Source organism: Azolla caroliniana, unplaced genomic scaffold (assembly GCF_043228905.1).
Source record: "Azolla caroliniana isolate FFs.n. ecotype wild unplaced genomic scaffold, voAzoCaro1.0.p SCAF_17, whole genome shotgun sequence".
Taxonomy (NCBI): Eukaryota; Viridiplantae; Streptophyta; class Polypodiopsida; order Salviniales; family Salviniaceae; genus Azolla; species Azolla caroliniana.
Genome location: NW_028230452.1, coordinates 1,279,931 through 1,305,499, shown reverse-complemented (window position 1 = coordinate 1,305,499; position 25,569 = coordinate 1,279,931). Strand labels below are relative to the sequence as shown.

The window sequence follows — 25,569 nt, the reverse complement described above, 5'->3', positions numbered from 1 at the left end:
ACAAATTAACATGCAATGGTGTCACACGTCCGATTCTACCAATCAACACAAATTGAGTGCCAATAAGTATTGATTGGTAAGGGAAATGGATACGAACCCCAGTCTCATTGACACCAATGTTACAAAACGTCATTGATTGAGAATTGATATCAAATCAATATGTAATTATTGGAGTTCATGCTTCCTGTTTCAATATAAATTGTAGGAAGGAATGTTGATAAATTATTTTGTGACGCAATGAATGTCTCTGTTGGACATTACTTAACACCATTTGGCTTCCAACACATGTGTGATTGGCATTAATCAAGATCTGAAGGCATCAATATCAAATCATGCTAATTCCAAACAAAGTAAAATTTTTCAATAACCAATTACTTTGATTCATCTACACATCTAAACTGGATAGACTATTTATTGATGCAAATTGTACACACACACACACACACACACACACACACACAATAAGCAAAATATCGGACAATCTTGTTCAAAGATGAAAAAGCAAAAGAAATTATGGTTCTGTGAAATGAGCACAATTCTATGACCAAGAGAAAATTTATAGAAACATGAAGCAATATTTCTTTTATGCAATCATTTGTTGACTACATTGGTGGTGAGGATAGTGTGCAAGCACAACACCACATATGCAACATATGAAGGATAATCAATCCCAATATGTATATCATTGCACAACTAAGGCTCACTCATAAACATTCTCTCCTACAACCTGTTGGAGTACTCGGAAGTAAAAGATAAAGTCCTCCAAACCACTCTTGATCTTTTTGGTTGGTCTTGTGTTCAAAACTTGCAAACACATTTAGAGAGAGAGAGAGATAGAGAAATTTAGTGTGGCATATTATTGCTCATTGAACTGGTTGTTACCATTGTCACCAGTTTCAGTACTGCCTACCAAATGCCCGACATTTATTACGCTTTCAATACCATATATAGAGAGAGAAACCATTTGATTATTTAAGCCATCTTGCTCATACATAATGCTATTTGTAATGGTATAATGAGAATGTGCGCTAAAAAATGCAGATGAATAAAAATGCATCAGAAGATCTGGCAAATGTCCGGCGCAAGGTATGAAATTTAGGCACATATATATCTGTTTCACTTTCCGTCTCCAAAAGGATTTCAAACTAATCATAAGAAAAATTTATTTGATATTCCAAAATTATATGATACTACTCAAAACACCGGTAAAAATTTATTTGCAATCTCACACCGGAAGGTTTGTTTCTGACATGCCTTATGGAGTATTACTAAAGTTGCCATGTTGATTAGATAACAGAGGGTTTAGGGTTTAGGATTTGGGTTTAGGGAAAGACTGATCATTTTAGTTGCCCACGAGCTCAATTGTTTCCATGCATTAGCAATAACTGCAACTCATAATAAATAATAAAGAAAATGAATGCTGCATACAATTACACAAAGATTGCAGGTCGAGCTTCCGAGTCCCTTGAGCCGACCAGCAGAAGCCATTATCAACTCCATTTTCGTGAATACAAGCTCGGCAAATATGTGAACTCCCCCCTACATAGAGGAAGAAAGTGAATAATATTAACAGTTGTTCACTTTTGTAGGATCTCTTTGGGTACTTTCGGCGTATGTTTTCTTTTATTCATTCGTGCATTCACCAATTCATTCATCGATTCAAGGAGCTCTGTGACGATGATACCTAACGTGACACAAATTCTATTCAATCATAAATGCAATAAGTAGTTATCTTTGCAAAAGCACAAAACACCAACACATACCTCTCTCGCCGCTTCTCCAAGTATCGCTGTACACTTGCCTCTCTAGATGGCGGTGGATGCTCTATTGACAAAGACAGAGGTAAGATAAGAATGCAGTATACCAAATAAGAGATACTTATCTGCATACCCCTAAAAGTTTTCAAATGTTAACCAGAATACCCCATCTGTAATAGTAAAAACCAATACTAGAGGGTGGTATTGAGATCATCAAAACTTGAGAGGTATTATGGTAAATAAGAATAAAAGTTAAGGCATATTTTGGTGGTCTTCTCAATAAACATTTCAGAACCTTATACCTGAACTTATTGTAGCCCTTAGGCCTTGTGATATAGAGAGAGAGACAGATGATGATGGGCTTGTGAGCGACGTTGTCTGTGAAGGTATTGTGAGTGGATTGTACAAAAGTTTTGATGATTGAAAATCACTAACAGAGCTATCATTTGCAGCAAAAGGCGCATTCAACATCATCTTATCTTTAGAGACATTGTGCGAACATGGTGTATGTTTCAAACAATCCCCACTTGCTGCTAGCAACATTATAGCTTGTGCCTAAAAAATTGAAAAAATAGAGTATATATTTTGCGTGAACAAAATAGAGCACAAAAACACACATAGAACCCACTTATTTGTATTGCCTCTGGTATGCACACCTTGTCAGCTGGGATGTTATCATAAACATTGACTGATCCCGAATAAAATATAGTGAGCTGTGGAGATGGATGCCTTGTAGATAGCCTGCACTTATCTTGACATAATTATGAATGCTTCAATTAATAGCGGATGGTGAAAAGTGACATATCTAGAAACATACTTATGGCACAACCTAGAATAACTTACCTAGCACATTCTGCACAAGTGTTTCCAGGATACACATGGTTCTTCTCATATTGTTCCCCTGTCATTCCAACCGTTTTATCATGAGAATGTGTGTTGGCATGTAGATTCCTTAGGAATCTCCCAGATGCCTGAGAGACTCCAGAGGAAGTTGATTGGTAGTAGAAATTCTGGTCATTACTGTGACCATGTTTTTCCAATATCGTCGAGGAATTTACACAAGTTTCTTGACCCATTCCATTCACCTATGGCAAGTGGAAATTTTCACTACTTCAGCAACAACTGTTAAGTCGGCATATTTTAATTTAAATAAATATAATATATAGATGTCCATAATGAATCAGGCTGTTTTAAATAACAGTTTCAGAGAAATATCAAAACAAAATTATGTAAAGAAATGAGTTTCTACAAAATTGTTCAAAATGTACGGGAAAAGATTTCAATGAAATAAAAATTTCAAATATGCTAAAATGGATTCTCAAAGAAATATAAGATTTGAACAAAAGAATGGATTTTTCAAACACAAAATTTAAATGCACTGAGACTGATTTGACTTAATATTAACTTTGAGTGTATTGAAATTGATTTAATAGCAAATTTGTCCATAAAGAATCAGAAACTCAACATTCTATATTTAGCAAAAACCTGTGGTAACGTAGACATTAGTCTCTTATCGTGCATGGTAGCAGATTTCGGGTTGACAGCAGATTCTTTAGATAGCTTCTTTGGACCATTTTCATTCTCATCCTTGCAATCATCGAACAATCCTTTGAGGGAAAGCACTTGCTGGATTGCCTGTGACTTGTTCCAAGATGGTCTTCTCATTCCTATAATTCAAAAATAGAAATGAGTATTCTCTTTGGCACACTCACCTGTTAAACGTCAGATGGACAAAGCAAATTCTTGCTGGCACATGATGGGGGCAAATACTCTATTCATCTAACAGAACATATAGCTCACAAGAATGTATACATGAGTGTACGTGGTAATGAGATCGTATCTCCCTTAACAATTAAAGCCCAACATTGGATGGCAGCTCTTATAGGAAGGAAGCCAATGCTAATTCAATTAGGCATTCGGTTTCGAGGTAAATAATCTGCAGAATTTATTAAAGAGAGAAAGAGAAAACAGGGTAAATGGTAATAAGAAAAAGAAACATAAATTTGTGAGCATGGATATCTAGGATTTTCTAGGGAGAAGAGATGATCTAATATCCACACAAGAGATCCAATCTCTTGCTAGGGGTCTTCCATATTGAAGGATACAACATTTGTCCATCTAGATGTGTGGATTCCAGAAGGACATTATAAATCAGATCATCTATACACATTGTTTCCCAACCCCAATATATCAAAAGGGATGACGGTTTCAACTTTTCATGTTTGTCACATACGAGATGCAAAGACGAATTCAGAACTAATGGTTAAAATGTATAAATAGCAACAATCTGTGCTCGTTATATATGAGGAAGCAAAAGTGAGTTCATCATTCACGTTAGCTCTATATGTAAGAAGCAACAATGAGTTCGACTTTCATGTTTGTTGCACATAAGAAAGCTTCAACCTTGACTGATGCAACTCATATTCGTTACACAGAAAGTAAAAGCGCTACCACTCCTTTATACATAAAGGTCTCACGATTCATTCATGATTGTGATTATGTCGGAATCAAAGAGAAGCAATATGGCTTCATCATTCATATTTGTTGTTATCTAAGAAGCAGGGATTCCTTAACAAACATAAATATAATAAGATATCGATGACAGAGAGAGAGAGCACTACACCTTTCTCCTTGAGGTAGCGACGGCAGTCTTCTCTTGTGAGTTGCATTATGTCTTCTTCTGTTAGTTCTTCTAATGGTTTGTCGAGCAGAGCTCGATGTACAGAAGACGAGGAAGAAGAGGGAGGAGGTGATGTGGATCCTGATGGAGATGAGGATGGAGATAAAGATGGAGATGGAGACCGAGACCGAGGGTTAGTCACAAAGTCTATAGGAGCAGCTTCTTCCTCCGTGCAGCTGAAAAAGCTTTGTGAAAGGTTCAGATCGTGGAAAGCTCCGCCATGGCCATTGTGCACAGGAGCTCCCGCATTACTGAGGAAATCCATCAAAGAGGCGCAGAGGAGAAAACTCACGGAACCTCAGCAGATGAGAGCATGGGAAGAGAGCATCAGGGATAGGGTTTAGAATTCGGATTTGGAGTGTGAAGACTAGGGTTAGCATTCGGATTTGGGGTGTAAAGACTAGGGTTTTAGGGTTGAAAGCTTGGGGAGATTTAGGGTTTAGAGAGGCTGAAGGGGAGATTAGGGATTGAGGGGATTCTGTGAGGAGAGGCCAGACAGAATGAAAATCTCAGAATCAGAAAAAAAAAAAAAAAAAAATTTAAAAATAAGTTATTGTGTGTCTATATATGTTATTTATCTAAATTTTCATTAATATATGTATACAGTATATGTATACAGTATATGTATATGTATATGTATATGTATATGTGTATGTATATGTGTATGTGTATGTATAGCCTATATCAGTATATGTATATGTGTATGTGTATGTGTATGTGTATGTGTATGTGTATGTGTATGTGTATGTGTATGTGTATGTGTATGTGTATGTGTATGTGTATGTGTATGTGTATGTGTATGTGTATGTGTATGTATATGTATATGTATATGTATATGTGTATGTGTATGTGTATGTATTTGTATAGCCTATAGGTATATGTATATGTATATGTATATGTATATGTATATGTATATGTATATGTATATGTATATGTATATGTATATGTATATGTATATGTGTATGTGTATGTATTTGTATAGCCTATAGGTATATGTATATGTATATGTATATGTATATGTATATGTATATGTATATGTATATGTATATGTATATGTATATGTATATGTATATGTATAGGTGTATGTATATGTATATGTATATGTTTTTTTCTCTGTTTGTTTAATAATGGAGTAGTTAATATATATTAGATAATTAGGCACATTCGTAGGTCTTAAGGTTTGAGTTGTGTGTGTGTGTGTGTGTGTGTGTGTGTGGTTTGGGTGGGGCACACCGGTTCAATTTGTCATCATGTCCCACAAGGGGGGGGAGCTTCCCTTTTTCGACACTTAGGAGCAGTAGGCCTAGCCCTGCCAGTTGTTGGTTGGTTGGATTGATATGTCCTCGTCTGTCTGTCTATTCACAAACGTGTCCCCCCTCCTTACGATCGATCGATACGTAGAAGAGAGAGGGGAGAGAAGCCTCTGGAACACCGTCTCGTCTCTCATGCCCCTTCCGGGAAAAATGTCAAATAGAAGCAACACTTTGGTGCGCAAACTTACAACAAAGGGCTTCAAAGAAACCATCACCATGGTGCGCAAACTTAACATGAGAGAGAGAGAGAGAGAGAATGCACAAAAAGACTAAAAGGAGGAGACGCGGGCGACATTTGTGTTTGTTGTTGTTGTTGTTGTTGAGGAAGCGTGTTGATGCCTATAGGCCTCGCTATTTGCTAGCATTTGCAATAACATTGAAGATATCTATCTTGTTGGGATTTGGTTAAGCAAAGCGTGTAGGTATAGTGCTATGCCATATGTGTACTTCAAATTCTAATACAATTTTGTTAATCATGCTCGAAAATAAATAAAAACATGGAAACCAAGCCATTCGTTATGGAACACCCAAATTGGCAATGCTTTTCATCTCAGAATTTGGTTTAGAATCATCATCTCCATATTTTCTATTTCCTGTCTTTGTAACATGTTTCCAAACATGCAAGCTCTAAAGCTTCCCCTCCATTCGCTCAACTGTCCAAATATGGCAACTTTCATAATATTATTCGTCTCCAAGGTGTGCTTCTCTCGCTATCGTACGTCAATTTTAATGTTTTTGTTACTACCAAATAAGATAGTACGTGGTAGTGATTTCCCATCGGAACATCACAAGTAACTTCGAATTTTAAAGACACGCGAAATACCAAAAAGTTTTCTACTCAAATAGTGACCTCTCTTTTCATTAGTATTACCTTTTAGAGAGCAATGTTATTGTTTTCGCTACTCCTACTTTGGAAAATTAGCAACGTTGTAAAGCCAATTTTTTCGGAGAAAACAGCTCATATCCCTATCTTAGTGGTGCAACACATCACACTTTCCAAGCCTCAAAGCCATGAAATCACATGAAAAATGATGCAACATTTGGTGAATCTAACACTTGCTTGAAAGTGAAAGGGGCCTCTCATGTTTTCGGAGCAATCACATAATAAATTAGAGTTTGTCAACATGTTGCCTTTATTCCAAAAACATACCAAAAAAAGTCTCAAAGGTCTCTTGTATTTCATATAGATGCAATGCTTTAGCATTGAGATTTAGCACATATTAGTTTCTTAACTTTAGAAAAAGAACCAAAGTTGCTAAAGAGGAGCAATACCAATTAGTCAATGACTCACCACCTCTTTTTACCCTCAATTGAGATGTAAAACACGGTTGTGTCCCTCATACAAAACTACTATTATATGCGTACTATTTGTGTTTGTGAGTATCAAGAGTTTGAAACAAATAGCAATACTTACAAATGGTAAGGCGTAGAGAGAGGAAGGCAAGATAATAGTGATGATTGATATCCTCTAGGGATTGATAACATGACTTAGAAGTCATACATTTTATTCTCCTCTAACATGCAATGTGGGACAACGTTTGTGATTCATGCATAGTCAAAGCATATATCTATTACTAAAATACTAAGTTTTCTTCTATTGATATCTAGAAAGGTCTTGCCGATATGAAAATTGGATTGCGAAATATTTTCAATGCATACATGATTCCCTTTGGGTATGATTGTCACATTCAATATGGATCATGTTCTAGGATAGTCCTTCATTGTCTTAAGTAAATGCGGGGATGACAAGGTGAGGTTAAGCATGGGCTAATCTCAGAAAAAAAGTGTGGGGTGTCATTATAAGCTTAAGATATATGTGAGGGTTATTTTATGAAACAACTAAAACCCTAAATTATTTACCGACTTTAGAGGGGATCGAACCTTCCCCTAGTGTTGGTTCGTAATGTAGAGTTCTATAGGAAGAAACCATGTAATGTGAAAATGAGATACAATCAACCGTCCACCCAAAAATGTAGAAAATGCCATTGTACCAAAACCACAAAAATATTTTATTAGTGATTCTAATTTATGTCAAAGAACAGTTTTCTCCTCTCTAACAGGTCTATCATCGGCAATCGTTACATGTAATTTGAAAGCAACACCATTTCATCTTAATATTTATGACAAATTTGTTTAAAAGAACCAAATTTATTGTACACTTTGGACCAAATATGGCAATAGAGAGACACAATTTACTTTGTTGCATGATGCAACATAACTATGGGCTGAGAATTTCTTTAAATTGGTCGCATTTTTTAATATAAGTGTATTATTTTTGGAGATGAGCAATGCTTTTGGATTGGAATTTGGTACTAGGTAGTGTAGTTTGTTGCTACTTTACATTACTCTTTTGGGTTTATGGTTTATGCTCATTTTTGTTCATTAAGGGAGGCCTCATTTTATGGTTTATGCTATGCTACATTTCACAAACTAAGTAAAGCAAGGGCTCCAATTGATCAATTTATAAGTTCTTTTTTAAGTATCCTTAGATGGAGGAACAATTTACATGTAAGTGGATGGAGTCATTAGCAGGAATGTTTGCATCATATTATTGGTGTTTGCCATAGGTTAATTAATAGATAGTAAAGCTAGAAAGTAGCAATGGCAATGTCAATCAATCACACATGGCCAATAGATGCGAGAAAATTCTCCCAAGCACAATGTTGCTCAGTAACTTTAGTCAACTTTGTTGCAAACCCATCCAAGAGTGCATTGCTTATAATAAAAAAAGCCAAGGCTAGAACATAAATCATCATGCAAGGATTCCTTCCTGATGGGCAATAAAACCTACACAAAGCAAGACATTCTCTTCTGTTATGAGGTTACAAGTAACAATCGGCAATGGTTCAGTTCAGTTTGAGAGGGTCCAAACCGAACCGTTTAAATAATTTGAAACCTGAACCAAACCAAACCAACCCACGAAACCGTTAAAACGAACCGTTAAACCATTAAACCGTAAAAACCGCGGTTTCGTGGTTCCGTTTCGGTTTTCAACATAGGTCAAAATTTTAAATTTAAAAATTTAAAAATTTATAATATTTCATTATTTAGAATTTTTAAAATTTTTAAGATGTTCCTAAAATGTGAGAATAAGGTGTAAAAATGAAAAGATTCTTTAAAAACAATTTTTACAATTTAAAAAAAAAAAAAAAAAACCGTTAAACTGCGGTTTTTGATTGCTGAAACCAAACCAAAACCAAACTGAACCATTTTTTAAAACCTAAACCTGAACCGAACCGAACCGTTCACTTACAATACAATAGAGTGGTGCTTGAGAAAGAGGTACACTGATTCAATACAATGAACGTGGAGCTATTTAACATACTGGTCGAAAATTGGCCAATGGCAATCATAAATCCTTTGATAGATTCCTGTCAATTTGTAAATTTTCATAAACTTTTATTTAGGGACCTTGGCCAATTGGTAGACAGAATTTTCACACATCTGATGATTACACATGAAATACACAAGACTTAGACATAATATAGACTACTCATAGAATCTGGAAGACTTATCTATGATAACAATAGTAGACACAGGGACCACCAACATCATGGATGATGCTGAAACATAAGAAAAAATACTTCGTTGCCATGAGGGTTGTCATCTCTATAGCCTGGCTTGTGAAGGAAACTGATTCCTAGGGAATTATGGAACTGTTGTATGCACACAAAATCAAAGTCGGTTGCTTAGATTTCGCTTCCCTACTCTCGCCCTCCACAGAAATTTAGTGTTTGCTCTTCAAATTTCATGCTTCCCTGTGAAGAATTTGACATTAAAACATTTGGTTAGGCATTGTTATTATTCAAGCTCGCTCTAATGAATGTTTGCACCAAATCAGTAACAAATTCTAGGCATATTCATAACCGACTTGGAAAATGCTACAAAATTACAATTATGAATGTGGCTGAATTCATGTTATCCATACCGAAACAAAAATAAAATCTCTACATCTTCTAAAGCTCCATCCTTTATTCGTGTATCTTAATGGATCTGGTGGAATGAGAGAGAGAGAGATGTTGTGCTGATCTTTGCATGGACATATGTCTCATTTTAAGTGCAGTGGCCATCTCTGCAAGAAGTTTTTCTGGCTGTATTGTAATAAAAATAGTTCTTTAACAAATTTTACAGAAACTCAAGTGAACTTCCTTTCAGGCATGAACATTACTTCTCGTCGTCTAGTGCAAATTGCTTCATCTCTAAACTTCACTACTTCACTTCGCTCATTGTTTCCTTCCGCAAGGTCACCCTGGCATAGATAACAAATATGTAAGTTCTTCAGCTGGAATTTTAAATCATAATCTTCTTCTCGAAAATGTGCCTACCTTCTTGGACATAATATCGGTATTCTCTTTGGATGCCAAGAGTTCTGCTCTTTTAAGACCTGCCATAGTTTATATTGTAAAATAATGCAACATAAAATACTTTTAATTTCTTGTTGATTTAAGCAGAACTTCAGGAATTATTTCAGTTTACCTACATATGTCAAGAACACTCAACTGGATGATTCCCCTGAAGAAAGATGTTCAGAAGCAGAGACAACTTCTTCATTCTTTGCAATTCCTCCCAATGATACCGTGGAAGGAAAACATTGGATGCAGATGTTCTTGCAAAGAAGGTAGTGATGACTGTGACAAGTGTCGTATGTCAATGTTGCTGGCCAAAAGTAGACATGAACACACAAACAAATCAATCAAAAATTACAAAGATCTAGTATTTGAACAGTATAATTTTTTATGTTTATAGAATTTTTGACTTGGTTAGAGCTTAGGATTTGATTATCATCTACTTTAAAACTCATATAAAGGTTCTTACAGTACTTATGATGTAGCTTAATTTTGCTGTAACTTGTACAAAACGAAGATCCAGACATTTTAGTTTACATATGGAACAAACACACTACACTACCCTAAACCCCAATATTGATATGGGTTGCTACAAGATTAAATACTTGCAAGCTAAACTCAATTATCCTTGTCTTTTGCTATTTTAAGGACATTGCATTCTTTAAATGTATTTGAATACTTATGCCTTGTCACGACAATTGAGAAAAAGACGTGAAAGGCTGCATAAGAAGAAAAAAGTGGGACTCAGACTCTGGGCAAGCTAATACACACAAAGATTTATGGTTCTTATTCATACAGAGCAGAGAAATAAGAGAGAAGGTCATGCTTGAATATTCGAATTGCTTAAAGATCTGGAAGATCTATTATTATTTGGTTATTATTTTTCATATTCCATGTTTTCATCCAATGAAGGATAAGCATGACTTTATAGCAGAGCACAATTAAGAATAAAATATTCAACCTTGAAGTAAAGTTTTAAAACTGTGTTTAATCCCATCAAGATCATCAGAGAAGTTATAACCATGCCATTAAACATAGACTATTTTCTTGTTGCATACCACCGAAGAGCAATTGACAATGCTTTGGGGTGGAGGTGGCAGATTTTCGATCCCTGAATGCCGCTCTTGAGTAGAGAGAGCTTTTCCGATCGCAGCAAGTTATCAGTAATCTGATAGCTTCAAAATTTTGAAATCATATAAGTGTTCAGCTATCTAGGATAAAATCAATGGGCAGCATGATCCCACCACAGTGCAGATGAAGACATTAGAACGAAGAAAGTGCACGATCAATTTGCCTGGCATTGATTAGATGTTGGTGAGGAGCATGAAAAAGATTACATGGAAATCTGTAGTACATTCAACACTTATTGGATAACACATTAATTTTGTAATGTGTGTTCATGGATTGGGGGCCCATTGCTATGATTAAATTCACATTCTTAGCAATGAATGGGCCTCCGAGCTGAAGGCAATGAAAAGCTTAAAAGGTGAACTACTTTACATCTTCTCATGATCACAGTCGTTAGGCTAATGTACAAGTTAACAAATATGCCAATTTTGACCCTCTGAATCCTATTTTTTGTGTTGAAAATATGTCTAAATTGTTTTGGCATCCATGGGTTCTTGCATTAATCAGAATCCATGCGGTGCTTCTAGCATTATTCTTTGAATTTAATCTCCTTTGTGTTGAGAATTTTGGGGGGTTTTTAGCATTAGACCTAAAGATTCTACCTTGCAACAACTTAGGACAACCATAAGAAATTTGAGTAGTATTTTCTACGACCTTGTCCTCTGGCTTATTCATTCGAGTTTCCTTGCTTGTCTAGGCAAAGAGTCATTGTTTGTTTTGAGTTGCCGGTAGGGGTTTTGGGGAGGAATCGAACCGTGTACCTCACAATTTTCACAAAATTCCACAACAAATGCCCCTCATAGTTTTCGCACATCTATAGAGTCATCGTCAAACCATTCATTGAGCTTCAATGATGGTGCTCATCGGCATACATTACATATATACATATATGATATTCATATAAATAGGGTTTGGGGTTTAGGGTATATACATATACATATACATATATAGCAACACATCTATGTATGTATCTATCCATTGATCAAAGAAGTTAGTTTCATCGATAGGGTGCCCGATTTAGGGTTTAGGATTGTCCCTAGCCCTTTCTCTTGGAATGGTGTTGGCATAATTCACGAATAGAAAGGAAAGCAAGGGAATGTTGTAAATATAGTCGTCGATGGTGTGAGCAGATCTTAGGTATGTTCAACAAATTTATACCTTCTCTCCTCTTCATGCTTCATCGTTGAGCCTACCATTCCCATTTGGTTTGTGTGATGATTCATTTGCTCATAAATACCTTCACTTTCTCTACCATTATCTCGATGTGCAAATCATACACCACACATCATCTTCCCAGCCTTCGAATAGGATTGTTTAAAAAATGGCCAAAACCTACCCACACAAACCCACGGGAATGTGCAATTGCACGTGTTGCTAAGGACGATCACGGGTACATTCGATAAAAAAAGAGACAATACGATAAGTCACGAGCTGCTTTCGGGAGGCCATGAGATAAGACGATTGGAGGAGAAGCAAAATGCATATAACATACGAGAGATTGCGTGTGGATCCTTACAGTTCTATGAGGACTTGTGTGGTGGAGTCTGAACAGAGACCACATATGGTTGTAGCCACATATGTACTACTACTACTAAGTACTATTTACTTAATTCTAGTAGTAGTAGTAGTAGTAGTTTAAGTAGTTTTGGTAGTGTTAATAGAGAAGTAGAGGTAGAAAGAAGTAGCTGTAAGTTTGTGGTAGGGGTATTACGAGAATTAAAGAGAAGGGTAGAGATTGGGAATTTTCAAAAACTCCATCTGTGAACGCTTGTGAAAATGTTAGGGTTTATTTAGGGTTTCATCACCGCCATTTCATCGTCGTCGTCGTCGTCCTCTTCTTCTTCTTCTTCTTCTTCTTCTTCAACGTCTTCGTCTTCTGCTTCATCGTCTTCTCCTCAGTTTGCTTTCCTCATCCCAGCCTCTGTATCTTTTCAAGGTTTGTTTCTTCTCGATTAATCCATGGCTTATTTGTTGTGAACCTGGCTGTAAATAGTGGAATATTTTGTGCTCTTTGCCTCGTCTCCGAGAAAGCTATTGGTGGTTGCAAGTCAGTGCTTCTGTGCTTACTCCGAGTTTCCATGTCACCAATCTGTGTATCTGCCTCTTGATCTGTAGTTGCATGGATTTTATGTGCCCCTAGATCCGTCCCTTGAGTTACTATGATAATGGAATTATGCGGTGGTGCTCCGTATCTGAGTGCAGCTCGGATGTTTAAGACTGTATAGGCTTGTATGGACGCTCTAAGCCCTGGGTGAACTAATACAATAAATGCTTGCTTCTGCTCTAGTTTTCACCGAATGATCTGTTTGTTAATGCTCATGTTTCCACATTATGATCATTTCCTGTACATTCCTCTATTTGTTTTATCAGAAAATGGAGTTTGATCATGCTGCTCGGGTTTTTAATAGCTTCCTGTGTTTACTCGCAAACTTTTAATAGTTTTTTCTTATTCTCCTCTTTCAATCAGTATGAGTTCTGCTGACGTTTCCCCTGTGGCTGTTGTCCCCGAGTCTGTACTCAAGAAACGTAAACGGGATGAACAATGGACTCTATCAAGAAAGGAACAGGCTGAGGAGGCAAAGCTAAAATCCATTCAGAACAGGAAGGTCATCTTCAAGAGAGCTGAGCAATATATCAAGCAATATCGTCAGCAAGTAATTATGATTATTCCTGATTATATATTTATGATAGTTTTCAGGAAATTCCAGTTATACCACTTTAATTTGAAACAAAATGCCAAAATGCCACAAACAACTGATTGGGAATTATATTGTGCTTTGTTAAATTAATTATCTACTATGTCTTGTTTCGTTAAATTGTTTACCTAATCAATAATAGTTTGATTCTAGACTTGCTAATTTGGGATGATTAATTCCTAAAGTCAATTGTTTTTTCTAACAAAATGGATTAATGGTTGATAAGTAACACCTCGTGGTTTGTGCTTGATAGGAATTATCTCTTAAGTCAATGTTAATCTTTGCAAGCTGCTAGGAATTAGGATCTAATATCAAATGTAATATCAAGGGTTTGCATGATGCTGGCAATTTTCTGAGATTGGATAGCATTTTGGGAACCATTGCAAATTAGAGTGATGGTTTGGAGGTGTGTCCTTAGGTTTTTGTAAGTCTCATTGTGTTATTGAACACAGGAGGAGGATCTTATTAGATTAAAACGAGAAGCAAAGCTCAAAGGTGGATTCTATGTTGATCCTGAAGCCAAACTCCTATTTGTCATTCGAATTAGAGGGTATGCATAAGATATTTTTGCCTTAATATTTTTACAATTTTTTGATGTATGTTATTTGAGCTTATTATGCTTAATTTCATTGTAGTATCAATGATATGCATCCCAAGACCCGTAAGATTATGCAACTACTCCGCCTTCGACAGGTAACTTTGCCTACTGTTTGCCACATTTCTTTTTTGATTCTGTTTTCCCCTGTCTCTTCTTTGTAGGTTAGATGGAATTGGTTTACTGCATTTTACCGGATCCCAATATGTGCATTCCTGTTTTATACATTTCATGAAATGATAACTGAAAGTTCAAGTTCTCTACAGATTTTCAATGGAGTCTTCCTAAAAGTTAACAAGGCTACAATTAACATGCTAAGAAAGGTTGAGCCATATGTTACTTACGGGTACTTGTTTATGTTCCTTACCTAGTTTTTTTTTTTATGCAGTTTTCGAACATTCAAATTTAAAAACGCAAGTTTTAATCATATCCAAATTTCATCACTAAGATATTGGCTGCAAGATTATGTTTTATTGACAGTCAAAGAAATTCCTTGAGTTTGCTAAGCTATATATAGTAATGCCAGTAAATGTAAAGCTCAATGTTGCTAATCAATATGTGTGTGTGTAATATGTTTATTTTGAGTTAATAATTAAATGAACCTTTCGTATCAATTGCTTTATTTCACTGCAGGTACCCTAACTTGAAGAGTATTAAAGAGCTTATATATAAAAGAGGTTATGGCAAAGTTGACAAGCAACGGATTGCTTTGACTGACAATTCAATAATTGAGGAGGTAAAAACAAATTAATATTTGTGCTTGTATTCGTGAATTTAGTCATCTCAGCTAGTGTTGCATAAACTTTTAGCTACCTAACTTTCCTTTGCATGCACAAAATGATTGGAACTATTATGAAGATGCAAAGATATTTGTTAATAATTTAGTGTAAATTACAGTTTCCTTTGAAATCACGAGCTTACAAATTTTATAATAATTTAGCAGATAATGGATGTCATCAGATTAACAATATTTCCAGCAGCAATTTCATTAGATGTCTTCAGACTAACAATAATAATAACCATTTGTATTAACAGAGTCTTGGGAAGTATGGTATTATCTGCATTGAAGATTTGATTCATGAGGTCTACACCGTGGGTCCTCATTTTAAGGAAGCAAACAACTTTCTATGGCCATTTAAGTTGAGTGCTCCTTTGGGCGGTTTGAAGAAAAAGAGGAATCACTATATTGAACATGGAGATGCTGGTAACCGAGAGGACTTTGTGAATGCACTCATCCGAAGGATGAACTAGGTCCCTATTTAACTATATGTCATCTGAATTGAATCTGAGGTTTGTTTATTTTGAATTTCTGAACCATGGAATGCGGCTTGTAGCACATCTTATTTGAGTTACTATCATTTCTTAATTTTGTAGCACTTCCTTTTTTAGTGTTTCCATAGGGTGTCAAAGTAATGATTTGACACGCCATAATAACTGTTTATTGTTTTGTGCAATTGTGAGAATGCTAACGTCAATTCATTGGTACATTATGCATATACTATTCAATGCCTCTGAGGTTTTTTTCTTATTCTACTACATTTTGTTAGGTTCTCATTACTTGCTCAAATCTTCCTCCCCTGGTCACCCCCCTGAATGAGGGGGAGGAATTGACCGTGTTTAATTACCAGATAGTGCATATAATTCATAAAAATGGGAAAGAACTGACAATATAATAGAATTGGCAAATGAATATATAGTGCTTTTAGAGCAGTGTACTGCGCTCACTATACAATGAGATTGCTATGTACAAATAGGTGGCTTGTGTTTTATGCTATTAAATTGACATCTATTGTAGTGAGTGACTTGCATAGTATTAGTGACCCAGAAAGGATGATATTTATTGTTTTCATTTAGAATGAGAGACAATATTTCAATTTGATAGAAGTATATTATTCTAGTTTCCTACCCTACATAATTCCCTGTTTGTAGTGTTAGAGGTCTAGACAACATTCAAATTTGAAGTAAACAGTTCAAATTGATAGAGGTGTATGATTCTAGTTTCCTTTCTTACATGATTCCTTGTTTATACAGGGTGTTTCATTTGTGAAACTTACTGCTGTAATGGTCCATCCAGTGTTTGGTTCATTGTCTTAATAAAAGATAGAATCAATTAAAACTCTAGTTTCCTTTCCTGCATAAGTGCCCTTTGTTTATATAATGCTTGTTTTGTGTACAAGACTTACTGTTGCAACACAAGTGCTGACATAAGGTAAATTGTGGATAGGATCAAGTTGTAATGTGCAATGTGTCTGGAAATCTAACGTCTAAGTTGAGAGTTGTAGTCTTTAATATAGAAATTTAACCAAAAATCATTGCCTTCTCCAAATTGATCTGTCAGTCTTTAGTGTTTATCTTGCTGAGAATGAAAATTTCCATTATAATGATTGTTCTCTTTTTCGTTAAAATCACATATTGTACTGCATCACTCCATGTACATTCTTCATTTTATTACAAGGCAAAGCAGAAGTTGCAAATTTTGATATACGTACATGGTAGGGAGTTGGGTAAATAAATGGATAAGAAACACAAGTTGGTCAGCTCATACATTATCAAGAAGGCCTTCTGGGTAATGGAGAATGCAATAATTTTTCAGTATCAAACTATAATGGCAACCAGTAGGTAAAACCATGTAAAGGATTCAAGTTCCGGCAGATGTAAAGAAATGTGTATCCATTTGCGATGGTTATTATGCCTTTTGTGCAAGTGACTCCAATGATGAACTTTCTAATCTCCATCGGTTTTAAAGTCCTTTTGCACATCATGCAATATTGTTGAAGTAATAAGTAAATGATAAGAATATATGCCCTTGAAGAAATTAGAAAGTGGAGAATGTTATAATGAATGGAGGTTAAGCTACATTCCACAAAACTCTAACAAGAATATATATTGAAGTGTTTATACATTGATCAAAGAAATATAATAATTTCTTTGATGTTTCAACATGCACTTAAGGAATTGTAAAAGTTCAAATGTTCCAAATATGTAGCAATCATGCAATTGTAATCTCCAATAGCCACACAATTCATAATGTGCTTTAAGCATGTACATTATTCTTCCATTTGTGCACGATTACTCATCTCAATAGGAAAGAGCATAAAATCTAATATCTAAAGTATCATCCATCATTGGGTTTGAGAAATGTACCATATGTACTAAAAACTACAAGAAAGTCATCACAAAAATCCCTTGAGAGAATAAAATATGGCCTTAGTATCCTAAGTTCATATGATACATGAATGAAGAGGACTCCTCTATCATAGTGTTGGCTCACAAACTTGTGTTCTGTGATATCATACACATGTAAGGATTGAGCATTAGGGTCATCGATACACATTTATAATTATGACTCATAGGTTCATAGACCTAAGGGTAGGTTTGTAATAGTGTTCACATTTCCATTTCATTATCGTATTCATAAACACAAATTGAGCTTGCTTAGCTTTTCTAAAGTGTGTCAATTTCGTTTTGATTGTGGTTGTCCTCTTGCCACAAGATATTGAATGTCGTGTTCTTTTCCTACATGCATTTTTTTATTAAGGTTGGACTTGTATAAAGGGTTGTTCACATTTCCATCTTCTTGCCATATTCATAAACACACTTGTTCTTGATTAGCTTTTCTAGAATGTGCCGGTTTGGTGTTGTCTATGGTTGCCTTTCGCCACAAAATGATGAATATTGTGGATAGTGGAGCCACTTTGTTCTTTTGTCCTAAGGGTCATCCATTTACTAGGTCCCCACACCAACATCTTGAAAGGATATTACTTCACTAGCCTCCCATACTTTTACAAAACTTGCTATATGTTTTTTGCCTCTCATCATATTTCATAATATCAAGACATGCCCCTTCATCAAATAGCCAAATAATTTATCTTTTCCAATGTATTTATCAATAGAGTCAATATGTGTATTTGTTCATAATTCATTGAGTTCTAGGCACTAAGGTAGTGCTGTTCAAGAATCATGTGACATTTTCTCTTTATCAATTGTACACTCCACATAGGCACGATCAATTTAACCATAGTTAAAAGGCAAGCATGGTTGAGGTAACCATGGTTAAAGAGAGCTCTATAATAAAGGTGGTGTTTGATGCCTTTTCTTTTGTGTGAGCGGACCAAAACCTTGTATAGCTTTTATGGTGAGCTTCTATGTGCCCTTTTTTTTACTGCTGTTTCTATTTATTTGTCTCTTGAGTTGCAAATAGAAGGGTTTCAAACCATTGTCTTTGAGTTTGTGTGTGAAGGTTGATGACAATCAAAATGCGAAAAAAACCTTCAAACCATTGTCTTTGAGTGTGTTTTCAAGGTTCATGACAATCAAGATGCAAAAAAAACTTCAAACCATTGTCTTTGAGTGTGTTTGAAGGTTCATGACAATCAATATGCAAAAAAAAAAAAAACCTTGCCTAGGGCATTGGGAGATTCGAACCCCCCAAAGATGTTATGATATGATTTTATATCTGTTTTGATTCAGAATGGCAAAGGATGCAGACATAGATGTGAATACGGCCACAGATGTGGATGCGGAGCCGGAGTTGGAATTGGAGGTGCTGAATCCCAGGGTGTTTTTCGACATAACCATTGGTGGAGAAGAAGCCGGGCGCATTGTGATGGAGCTCTATGCCGACACAACCCCTAAGACCGCCGAGAATTTCCGTGCACTCTGCACTGGTGAGAAAGGCATAGGTAACTCCGGGAAGCCTCTACACTTCAAAGGTTCCAAGTTCCACCGAGTCATCCCCGAGTTCATGTGCCAAGGTGGAGACTTCACTAGAGGCAACGGAACTGGCGGAGAATCCATATATGGTGATAAGTTCCCGGATGAGAATTTCATAAAGAAGCACCATGGCCCAGGTGTATTGTCGATGGCCAATTCAGGGCCTAATACCAATGGCTCGCAATTCTTCCTCTGTACTGCCGCTACCCCATGGCTCGATGGGAAACATGTAGTGTTTGGGCATGTAGTCGAGGGTTTGGATGTTGTCAAGGCCATCGAATCTGTCGGCTCCAACTCTGGCAAGACTTCCACGCGTGTGGTGATCAGTGATTGTGGCCAACTCTAAAACCATCTTTGCTTGTTTGATTGGCCTTCCCAAGGTTTTGCTATCTAGTGTCTCAAATAAGGTGTTCATAACAGAACACATGGCTCCTGAAGTGAGAAAGAACAAGATAATTCTGTGATGTAACAATTTCTGGCTACAGCTGGTATAATTCTTAAACAATAAATCTTATTGTCATGCTTGCCATTTTCATTTATTCTTTCTTGTTTTTCATTCTTTAGGATACTACAAATAATGTGTATCCAAGCCTCTCATGATGTCACGATGAAGGAGTGACTATGTAACACGGTTATAATTTTAGAGAGCCCCCCAATAATAATACATTTTCACACTTCGAAATTGAGTTACAACATTTTGGCTCAGAAACCAAATGGAACAAAACATCCACATTGCATAATATTGAATCACATAAAAGAATAAACTTGAAACTACTATGGAACATATACAATAACTATTATACTCGGCTCCCATGAGAGCATATTACAATGAAAATCAAGTTAATTAATTAATCTTTTGTTTAGGATATATGGCACATTCATTCATATGCTATTTCGACCCCTTCCAATCCATCCACCTCTCTTATCAATTGATCAACCTATCATGCATCATCATCATCAGGTTGCCAAAGCTGTTTTCGAGCAAATAAGATCTTATCATCATCGCTTGAAATGTCATCAGGGTTGGCATTAATGATCTTTGACCATGCATCCCAATGAAGAGATGAGAGATGCGAGCTTATTTGATCCACTATTGAACTCTTATCTCTTATTATAACAAATCCACGGGGTCTCAAGAGCCTATCCATCTCTAAGAGGAGATCTTCCATGCCGCTGCAACCTTGGTTATCGATCTCTGTGAAGATATTCCATGCATGTAGAAGATCATATGTCCGAGGGTACGTTGAAAATGCCTCACACCTGATTTTGATTAAAAACATAGGTTTACAATTTACAATTTGATCTCCTGCCCTTTAATGAATAGTGTCCATGGCCACACCAGACAGACTACATTTGTTTTTTGTTTGATCAGGTCTAAAGTTCAGAAAGGCAAATACAGCTAAAATGTTTCAAAATACCCAAAATGTTTTCAGAAATTACACAAAGAATTCCCCTCACTTTTGAGACATCCACTTCCTTTTAAGGATGTTTACAGGAATACTCCTAGGTCTCAAAAATTACTGCAATACCTCTTAAGTTTTCAGAAAAAGCAAATCCAGCTAAAACTTTTCAAAATACCCAAAATGTTTTCAGAAATTATGCAAAGAATACCCCACTTTTGAGACGTCCACTTCCTTTCAAGGATGTTTATAGGAATATCCCGTCTCAAAAATTACCACAATACCTCTAAGTTTTCAGAAAATACCAGAATACACCTCTAGTAAGTTTTTGAAGACCAACTGCTATGTATTCTGAAGAACACAGCCCCTGGGTGTTCTGAAGATTCTCCAAAACTTAAGGATACTCTGGCAGATATACAGAAGCTATTGAAAGAGCAACGGATTTGGAAGCTTTATTTTCTCTCTAGAAGTTGTAAAGAGCTGTAAATCATTTTTAGGTCCAGTATTGAAACTTCCCCTTGAAGCTATCAGGTTCAGTTGGTTTTCTAAGACTAGAGGTTAAATTAAAGTTTGCATTACAAGCAAACACACATTTGTGATACAAATAGAATAACATTCTTTGGTAGATGATGCATTCGTTATATGTGCCATTAAGGGTATATTATCAACTTACCAATCATGTAGAGACCCAATGAGACCACGATCGTATATGACCTTCAAAGTGTTACGACCAGAACTTGGGACCACATTCATGACCCAAACTGGTTTATCCCTCAAGGCCGCAGCAAAGCTTCCAAAATGAGCCTTCATATCCATAATATTTCTAAATGTGTTCTCTTCGATTTCTGATCCTAACTGCTTCCAATAGAAATCCACTCGTGCACGCCATGCCATCTATACATATATTAACAAATGCATATAATAAGCATGGTTTTTTTGAGTTCAAAATTTTAAATTTTTACTGATGCTTGCAAATCATTTTTACGGATGCTTTGGTAAAATTGAACTCAGGATTGATCATTACTTTGTCTTTCTGGAAATGTCCATTGCTGACACCCAATTCTTTTAAACGCGGTGATGCAGAAAGCATACGGCTAGGCCAAGGGGGCAAAATATCACCATTGCCTAAGTAAACAATTTTTAGCAAGATACTATTTAGTCCGTGAATTTACTTAGAATTTGTTAAATTCAGGCTCAAATTACGGCTTTCTTACCCTCTGGTAATGGAGAAATACATGCCCTCATCGGCACGTTCCATGCAGCGTCAGGGTCGTCACTTTTATCACATAAAGGAGGATCGGTACCTTCTGCTCTCCCATTGTAGCATGCATTTGTGAAGGGTTTCATCCAAATAACAGTTTGACCTTCCTTAGCTGCTACAGACCAACACATCCTTTTGACAAGATCGGACATATCATTCCATATTTTGACATCCTCCGGATCGTCTCTATAAGCTGGAGGAGAGGACCAAGCAAAGAAACCACCTGGCCTGAGTATTCTATCAACCTCCAATAAAAGTATACCATCACGTTGAAGCCAATCAATACGACAACGAGAGCAATGTGCAAGATCAAACGATTTGCTGGGGAATGGCAATCGTTGAGTTCCTAGTACACCCAGAGTAGAAGGAATTCCTCTTTCTAGAGCAAATTGTATTTGATTCTCATGTACATCATTGGGAGCAACCGACATGGCTAGAATATCCAATGGTAGCAAGTAAGCACCAAAACTTGCAACTCCGCAACCAACATCGAGCACAGTTCTAATTCTTCCATGGTTGCTCAAGTCTTCATTTGGGTATTTTAGCATCTACAAAAGCTCATTATTTATCCCAAACATTCCATCTTGAAACTTAAAAAAAACAAGCTGCCCAATCAATGTGATGTTTGGTTCTAATCTCTTACCTTGGCAAGTGAAGAAATATACTTGTCAGCACCGTGATGGAAGTGAGTTCCTCCTCCAGGAAAATTAACTTTATCTCCATTCACGACCATCCAATGTTGATCTGATTTTTCCATGGCAAGGAATGTATGAGGAACATTAGATTGCCAGACTTCATCTCTGCTCTCAGGCCAAGGGATTGGCACCTGTTATATATCAAAGACAGAAAAACTCAGTCCTCAAATTCCAAATTTGTCCAGGTTTCTAAATACAGTATTTCATTATTGGGATCATATAATGTCCCTTTAAGGGACTCTACCTAAAGAAGCTATAGTTAAAAACAATTGCTCAAAAAGCATGTTTCTTATGTTCATATATGGTATCTCAACAATTGAACTCCACTTTCATGATTCAATATTGGTCATCCATGTTAACATAAAAAAGGGACAACACAAATGCACCATGTGATCTGCCTAACCTTTTGATACAAGGATACAAAGCACATACTAATGATGATGACTTCCACAGAAGGAACATTAAGTTGTCCTTCTATAGTTCACAGAGTTAAACCTAATGTTATTGAATTACGTTTTTCTGGGAAAAGATGGTAATCTAACATATTCACATCGTATGCATCTCATAAAGTGAACAAGTGAGCATTTTCCATTGCCTTATAATTAGGTGGTGGAGGTATGAGACAATTGAGTCGACGATGCAGAGGTGGACAATGACGCTCATAATGTTCCATGAGTGAAAGATTCAACTTCAATTTCAGTTGGCTATGCAACTGCCGATCTAAACATGGTATCAGTTCTGAGTGACGAGAATCGCAAACCTGAGATGAAAAAACAAAAACAAAAGTCACAATAGAGAAAATAATTTTCGATATTTATTCAAATCTACAACATATATGTTCATTACATATATACAAATAATCATATATTAATGGCACCCTTATCTGGGCCTAAAACCTTATTTTGAACATACACATAATCATACATTAATGCAATATGAAACAATTATCAGTATTTCATTTGAGATCTACAATTTTTACAATCATACACATGATCACACATTCATTGAGTATTTAAACGACCTTAATCTACTGGATTCACTTGTCAAATTCTACTATTTCATGAGCACACAGAATCACTCATTAATGGAGTCTAAGTGACTCCACCAAGATATGAAGATGTATACAGATCTTAATAACAGACAATATATACACCAGTCTCTTTAATGCATTGCATGAAATTAGAAAAACCTACGTTAAGACTCGATTAATGTGTGATCATGTGTATGATATCGTGACTCCATTAATGTAGTAAACAATCAGCATATAAACCAGTATTTTCAATGCACAACATCTGGATTGTATTAACCTTCTAAGCCCATAATATAAACCAAATTCTTCACTGAACAACATCATACATGGCAGTCGAAAAAAACTTACAGGAAATGACTTGACAGATACAATGTCAAAAGCACTATCCTGAGCATTTGGATGTTCATCTTTCATAATTCGCCTAAGATTCATACTGTCATCCTTAATGGGAACATCATCATTATCTTTTGCTTCATCTACATCGATGTCTTTCACTGACCTTCTTGATATTGCATTTCCGTTATTTTTCATGTATGATGATCCATTCTGAGGAAAAGAAGATTTCTTGACGGAAACATAGTAGACACACACAAAAGATAATGCCACAAGTGTGAAGCACCCTGAAATAATGAGATGTTTTCTTGGAGATCCGTCACTACCACGCCCTCTCATTTTGTTAAAAGCTCTAATTTGTACACAAAAACACAATATTAGAGCCTTCAAAATAAGATAGAAAACAAGTTTATTTAGAACAAATCTAGATTTTTTTTAAATGAACTAATCTAGGATCCTATTTAAGCAAACAAGCTAATCTATAGTCAAATTTAAACAAAAGAATTAATCTGAATATCTTTAAACAAAACAATTAGTTCCATATTATTATAAAGGAATTAACCGCTACAGTTTTTTTTTTTTAAAAGGACCTATTGATTTAAAGGAAAAAGTAATCACAATGCGACATAGCATACCCAACGCATAGACGCAGAGAGAAATAGCGAGAGAGAGAGAGAGAGAGAGCTCTAGAGGAAGCTTCTGGAAACTTGCGGTGAATTATCGATCATTCCACAGACCCACAATGCCAAACAAGCCCTAGTCAGCCAGGAGGGAGAATTTAATACAACATCGAAGGGAAAAAGGAAAAGAACCCTACAAATTCAATCATCTTCTCCCTCTACAACAAGTGCAAATACTACTACTACTTCAGCTGTTGGAGAGAGAGAGAGAGAGAGAATCAACGATCATCTCTACCATAACCCAAACCCCAAACCCTAGAACAGGGCATGTATATATATATGTACAGGGGAGAACAAGAAACAGAACAAAATCAAAAGAAAAGATTAAAAAAGAAAAAAAAAAAAAAAAAAAAAAAAAAAGAGGACAAAAAGAGAAAGAGAGATCTAACTTGTGAGTGTGTGTAAGTAAATGGTATGAAGAACAGAGAGGAGAGGAGAGGAGAGGGGATGGGATGGGATGGGGCCCCTACCCATCCACCCATGTGCTGCTTTTGCATCTTCTTCTCTTTACCTGTCGGTGGTGGCCATCTCTCACATCACAGTCATATGACATAGACTCATACATATTAATATACATACACAGAAAACAGAAATTGTGTGGTGTTGTGTATGTATGCACATTGCATATTGCATCGATCATTCCTTAGTAGACTCGCTTTTGAGTTTGTTATACATATTTGTGAACAAAGTCGGATCCCATCTCATCATGCAAGATCCGGATCGAGCGTCCGATCCATGCATTGCATTTTCCCGGATGATGGCGGGGCGGCCAAGCCAACCCAAGCCAAGCCTAGGGTTGTTCTCTTCATCATCAATGTCGTATGGCTTCTATTGGTGATGAATCCATCATGTTTGTAATATATACCTCACTTGGGTTTGTCCGTGGTTAGATCTCTTCTCGATCAGTGCTAGATCCGTGAGATCGTAATACGTTTCATGGGC

At 36.2% G+C, this 25,569-nt stretch overlaps 5 protein-coding genes across 6 annotated transcripts in view; 3 read left to right on the top strand and 2 right to left on the bottom strand.

The window, feature by feature from the left end:
- The window catches only part of LOC147852667 (GCN5-related N-acetyltransferase 8-like), a 100,625-nt gene that overhangs the window by 64,506 nt on the left and 10,550 nt on the right, over positions 1 to 25,569 (top strand). The window lies entirely within an intron of this gene.
- On the bottom strand, positions 1,152 to 4,771 carry LOC147852672 (protein TIFY 4A-like). 2 transcript variants are annotated; one of them, XM_087333593.1, is made up of 7 exons: positions 4,381 to 4,771; positions 3,243 to 3,424; positions 2,601 to 2,842; positions 2,414 to 2,498; positions 2,060 to 2,312; positions 1,764 to 1,824; positions 1,152 to 1,684 (listed from the first exon to the last, which is right to left on the bottom strand). In XM_087333593.1, the coding sequence occupies exons 1-7, from the start codon at positions 4,700 to 4,702 to the stop codon at positions 1,660 to 1,662; spliced, it is 1,170 nt and encodes a 389-aa protein (XP_087189719.1). In that variant the 5' UTR covers positions 4,703 to 4,771; the 3' UTR covers positions 1,152 to 1,659. The 2 variants fall into 2 exon arrangements, with proteins under 2 accessions (XP_087189719.1, XP_087189718.1); XM_087333592.1 differs by having other exon boundaries at positions 1,152 to 1,539.
- LOC147852671 (large ribosomal subunit protein uL30y-like) lies at positions 13,668 to 15,910 on the top strand. The gene is made up of 6 exons (XM_087333048.1): positions 13,668 to 13,878; positions 14,373 to 14,470; positions 14,556 to 14,613; positions 14,782 to 14,861; positions 15,149 to 15,251; positions 15,551 to 15,910. Exons 1-6 carry the CDS (start codon positions 13,693 to 13,695, stop codon positions 15,764 to 15,766), a joined length of 741 nt encoding a protein of 246 aa, XP_087189174.1. The 5' UTR covers positions 13,668 to 13,692; the 3' UTR covers positions 15,767 to 15,910.
- On the top strand, positions 18,517 to 19,871 carry LOC147852670 (peptidyl-prolyl cis-trans isomerase-like). Its single transcript, XM_087333050.1, has 2 exons — positions 18,517 to 18,650; positions 18,986 to 19,871. Exon 2 carries the CDS (start codon positions 18,987 to 18,989, stop codon positions 19,572 to 19,574), a length of 588 nt encoding a protein of 195 aa, XP_087189176.1. The 5' UTR covers positions 18,517 to 18,650; position 18,986; the 3' UTR covers positions 19,575 to 19,871.
- LOC147852669 (putative methyltransferase PMT3) lies at positions 19,981 to 24,299 on the bottom strand. Its single transcript, XM_087333047.1, has 7 exons — positions 23,963 to 24,299; positions 23,180 to 23,344; positions 22,533 to 22,715; positions 21,843 to 22,437; positions 21,653 to 21,753; positions 21,302 to 21,522; positions 19,981 to 20,488 (listed from the first exon to the last, which is right to left on the bottom strand). Exons 1-7 carry the CDS (start codon positions 24,284 to 24,286, stop codon positions 20,170 to 20,172), a joined length of 1,908 nt encoding a protein of 635 aa, XP_087189173.1. The 5' UTR covers positions 24,287 to 24,299; the 3' UTR covers positions 19,981 to 20,169.

Coding starts and splice junctions, on each gene's coding strand:
- LOC147852670 (XM_087333050.1), top strand. CDS start 18,987: ATGGCAAAGGATGCAGACATAGATGTGAATACGGCCACAGATGTGGAT.
- LOC147852671 (XM_087333048.1), top strand. CDS start 13,693: ATGAGTTCTGCTGACGTTTCCCCTGTGGCTGTTGTCCCCGAGTCTGTA. Junction 14,471..14,555: donor TTTGTCATTCGAATTAGAGG/GTATGCATAAGA, acceptor ATTTCATTGTAG/TATCAATGATATGCATCCCA. Junction 14,614..14,781: donor AACTACTCCGCCTTCGACAG/GTAACTTTGCCT, acceptor AGTTCTCTACAG/ATTTTCAATGGAGTCTTCCT.
- LOC147852672 (XM_087333592.1), bottom strand. CDS start 4,702: ATGGATTTCCTCAGTAATGCGGGAGCTCCTGTGCACAATGGCCATGGC. Junction 2,843..3,242: donor TAATGTCTACGTTACCACAG/GTTTTTGCTAAA, acceptor CACTTGCCATAG/GTGAATGGAATGGGTCAAGA. Junction 1,825..2,059: donor AAGGGCTACAATAAGTTCAG/GTATAAGGTTCT, acceptor CTTTGTCAATAG/AGCATCCACCGCCATCTAGA.
- LOC147852669 (XM_087333047.1), bottom strand. CDS start 24,286: ATGAGAGGGCGTGGTAGTGACGGATCTCCAAGAAAACATCTCATTATT. Junction 22,438..22,532: donor ATATTTCTTCACTTGCCAAG/GTAAGAGATTAG, acceptor GAGCTTTTGTAG/ATGCTAAAATACCCAAATGA. Junction 21,754..21,842: donor TATTTCTCCATTACCAGAGG/GTAAGAAAGCCG, acceptor TTGTTTACTTAG/GCAATGGTGATATTTTGCCC.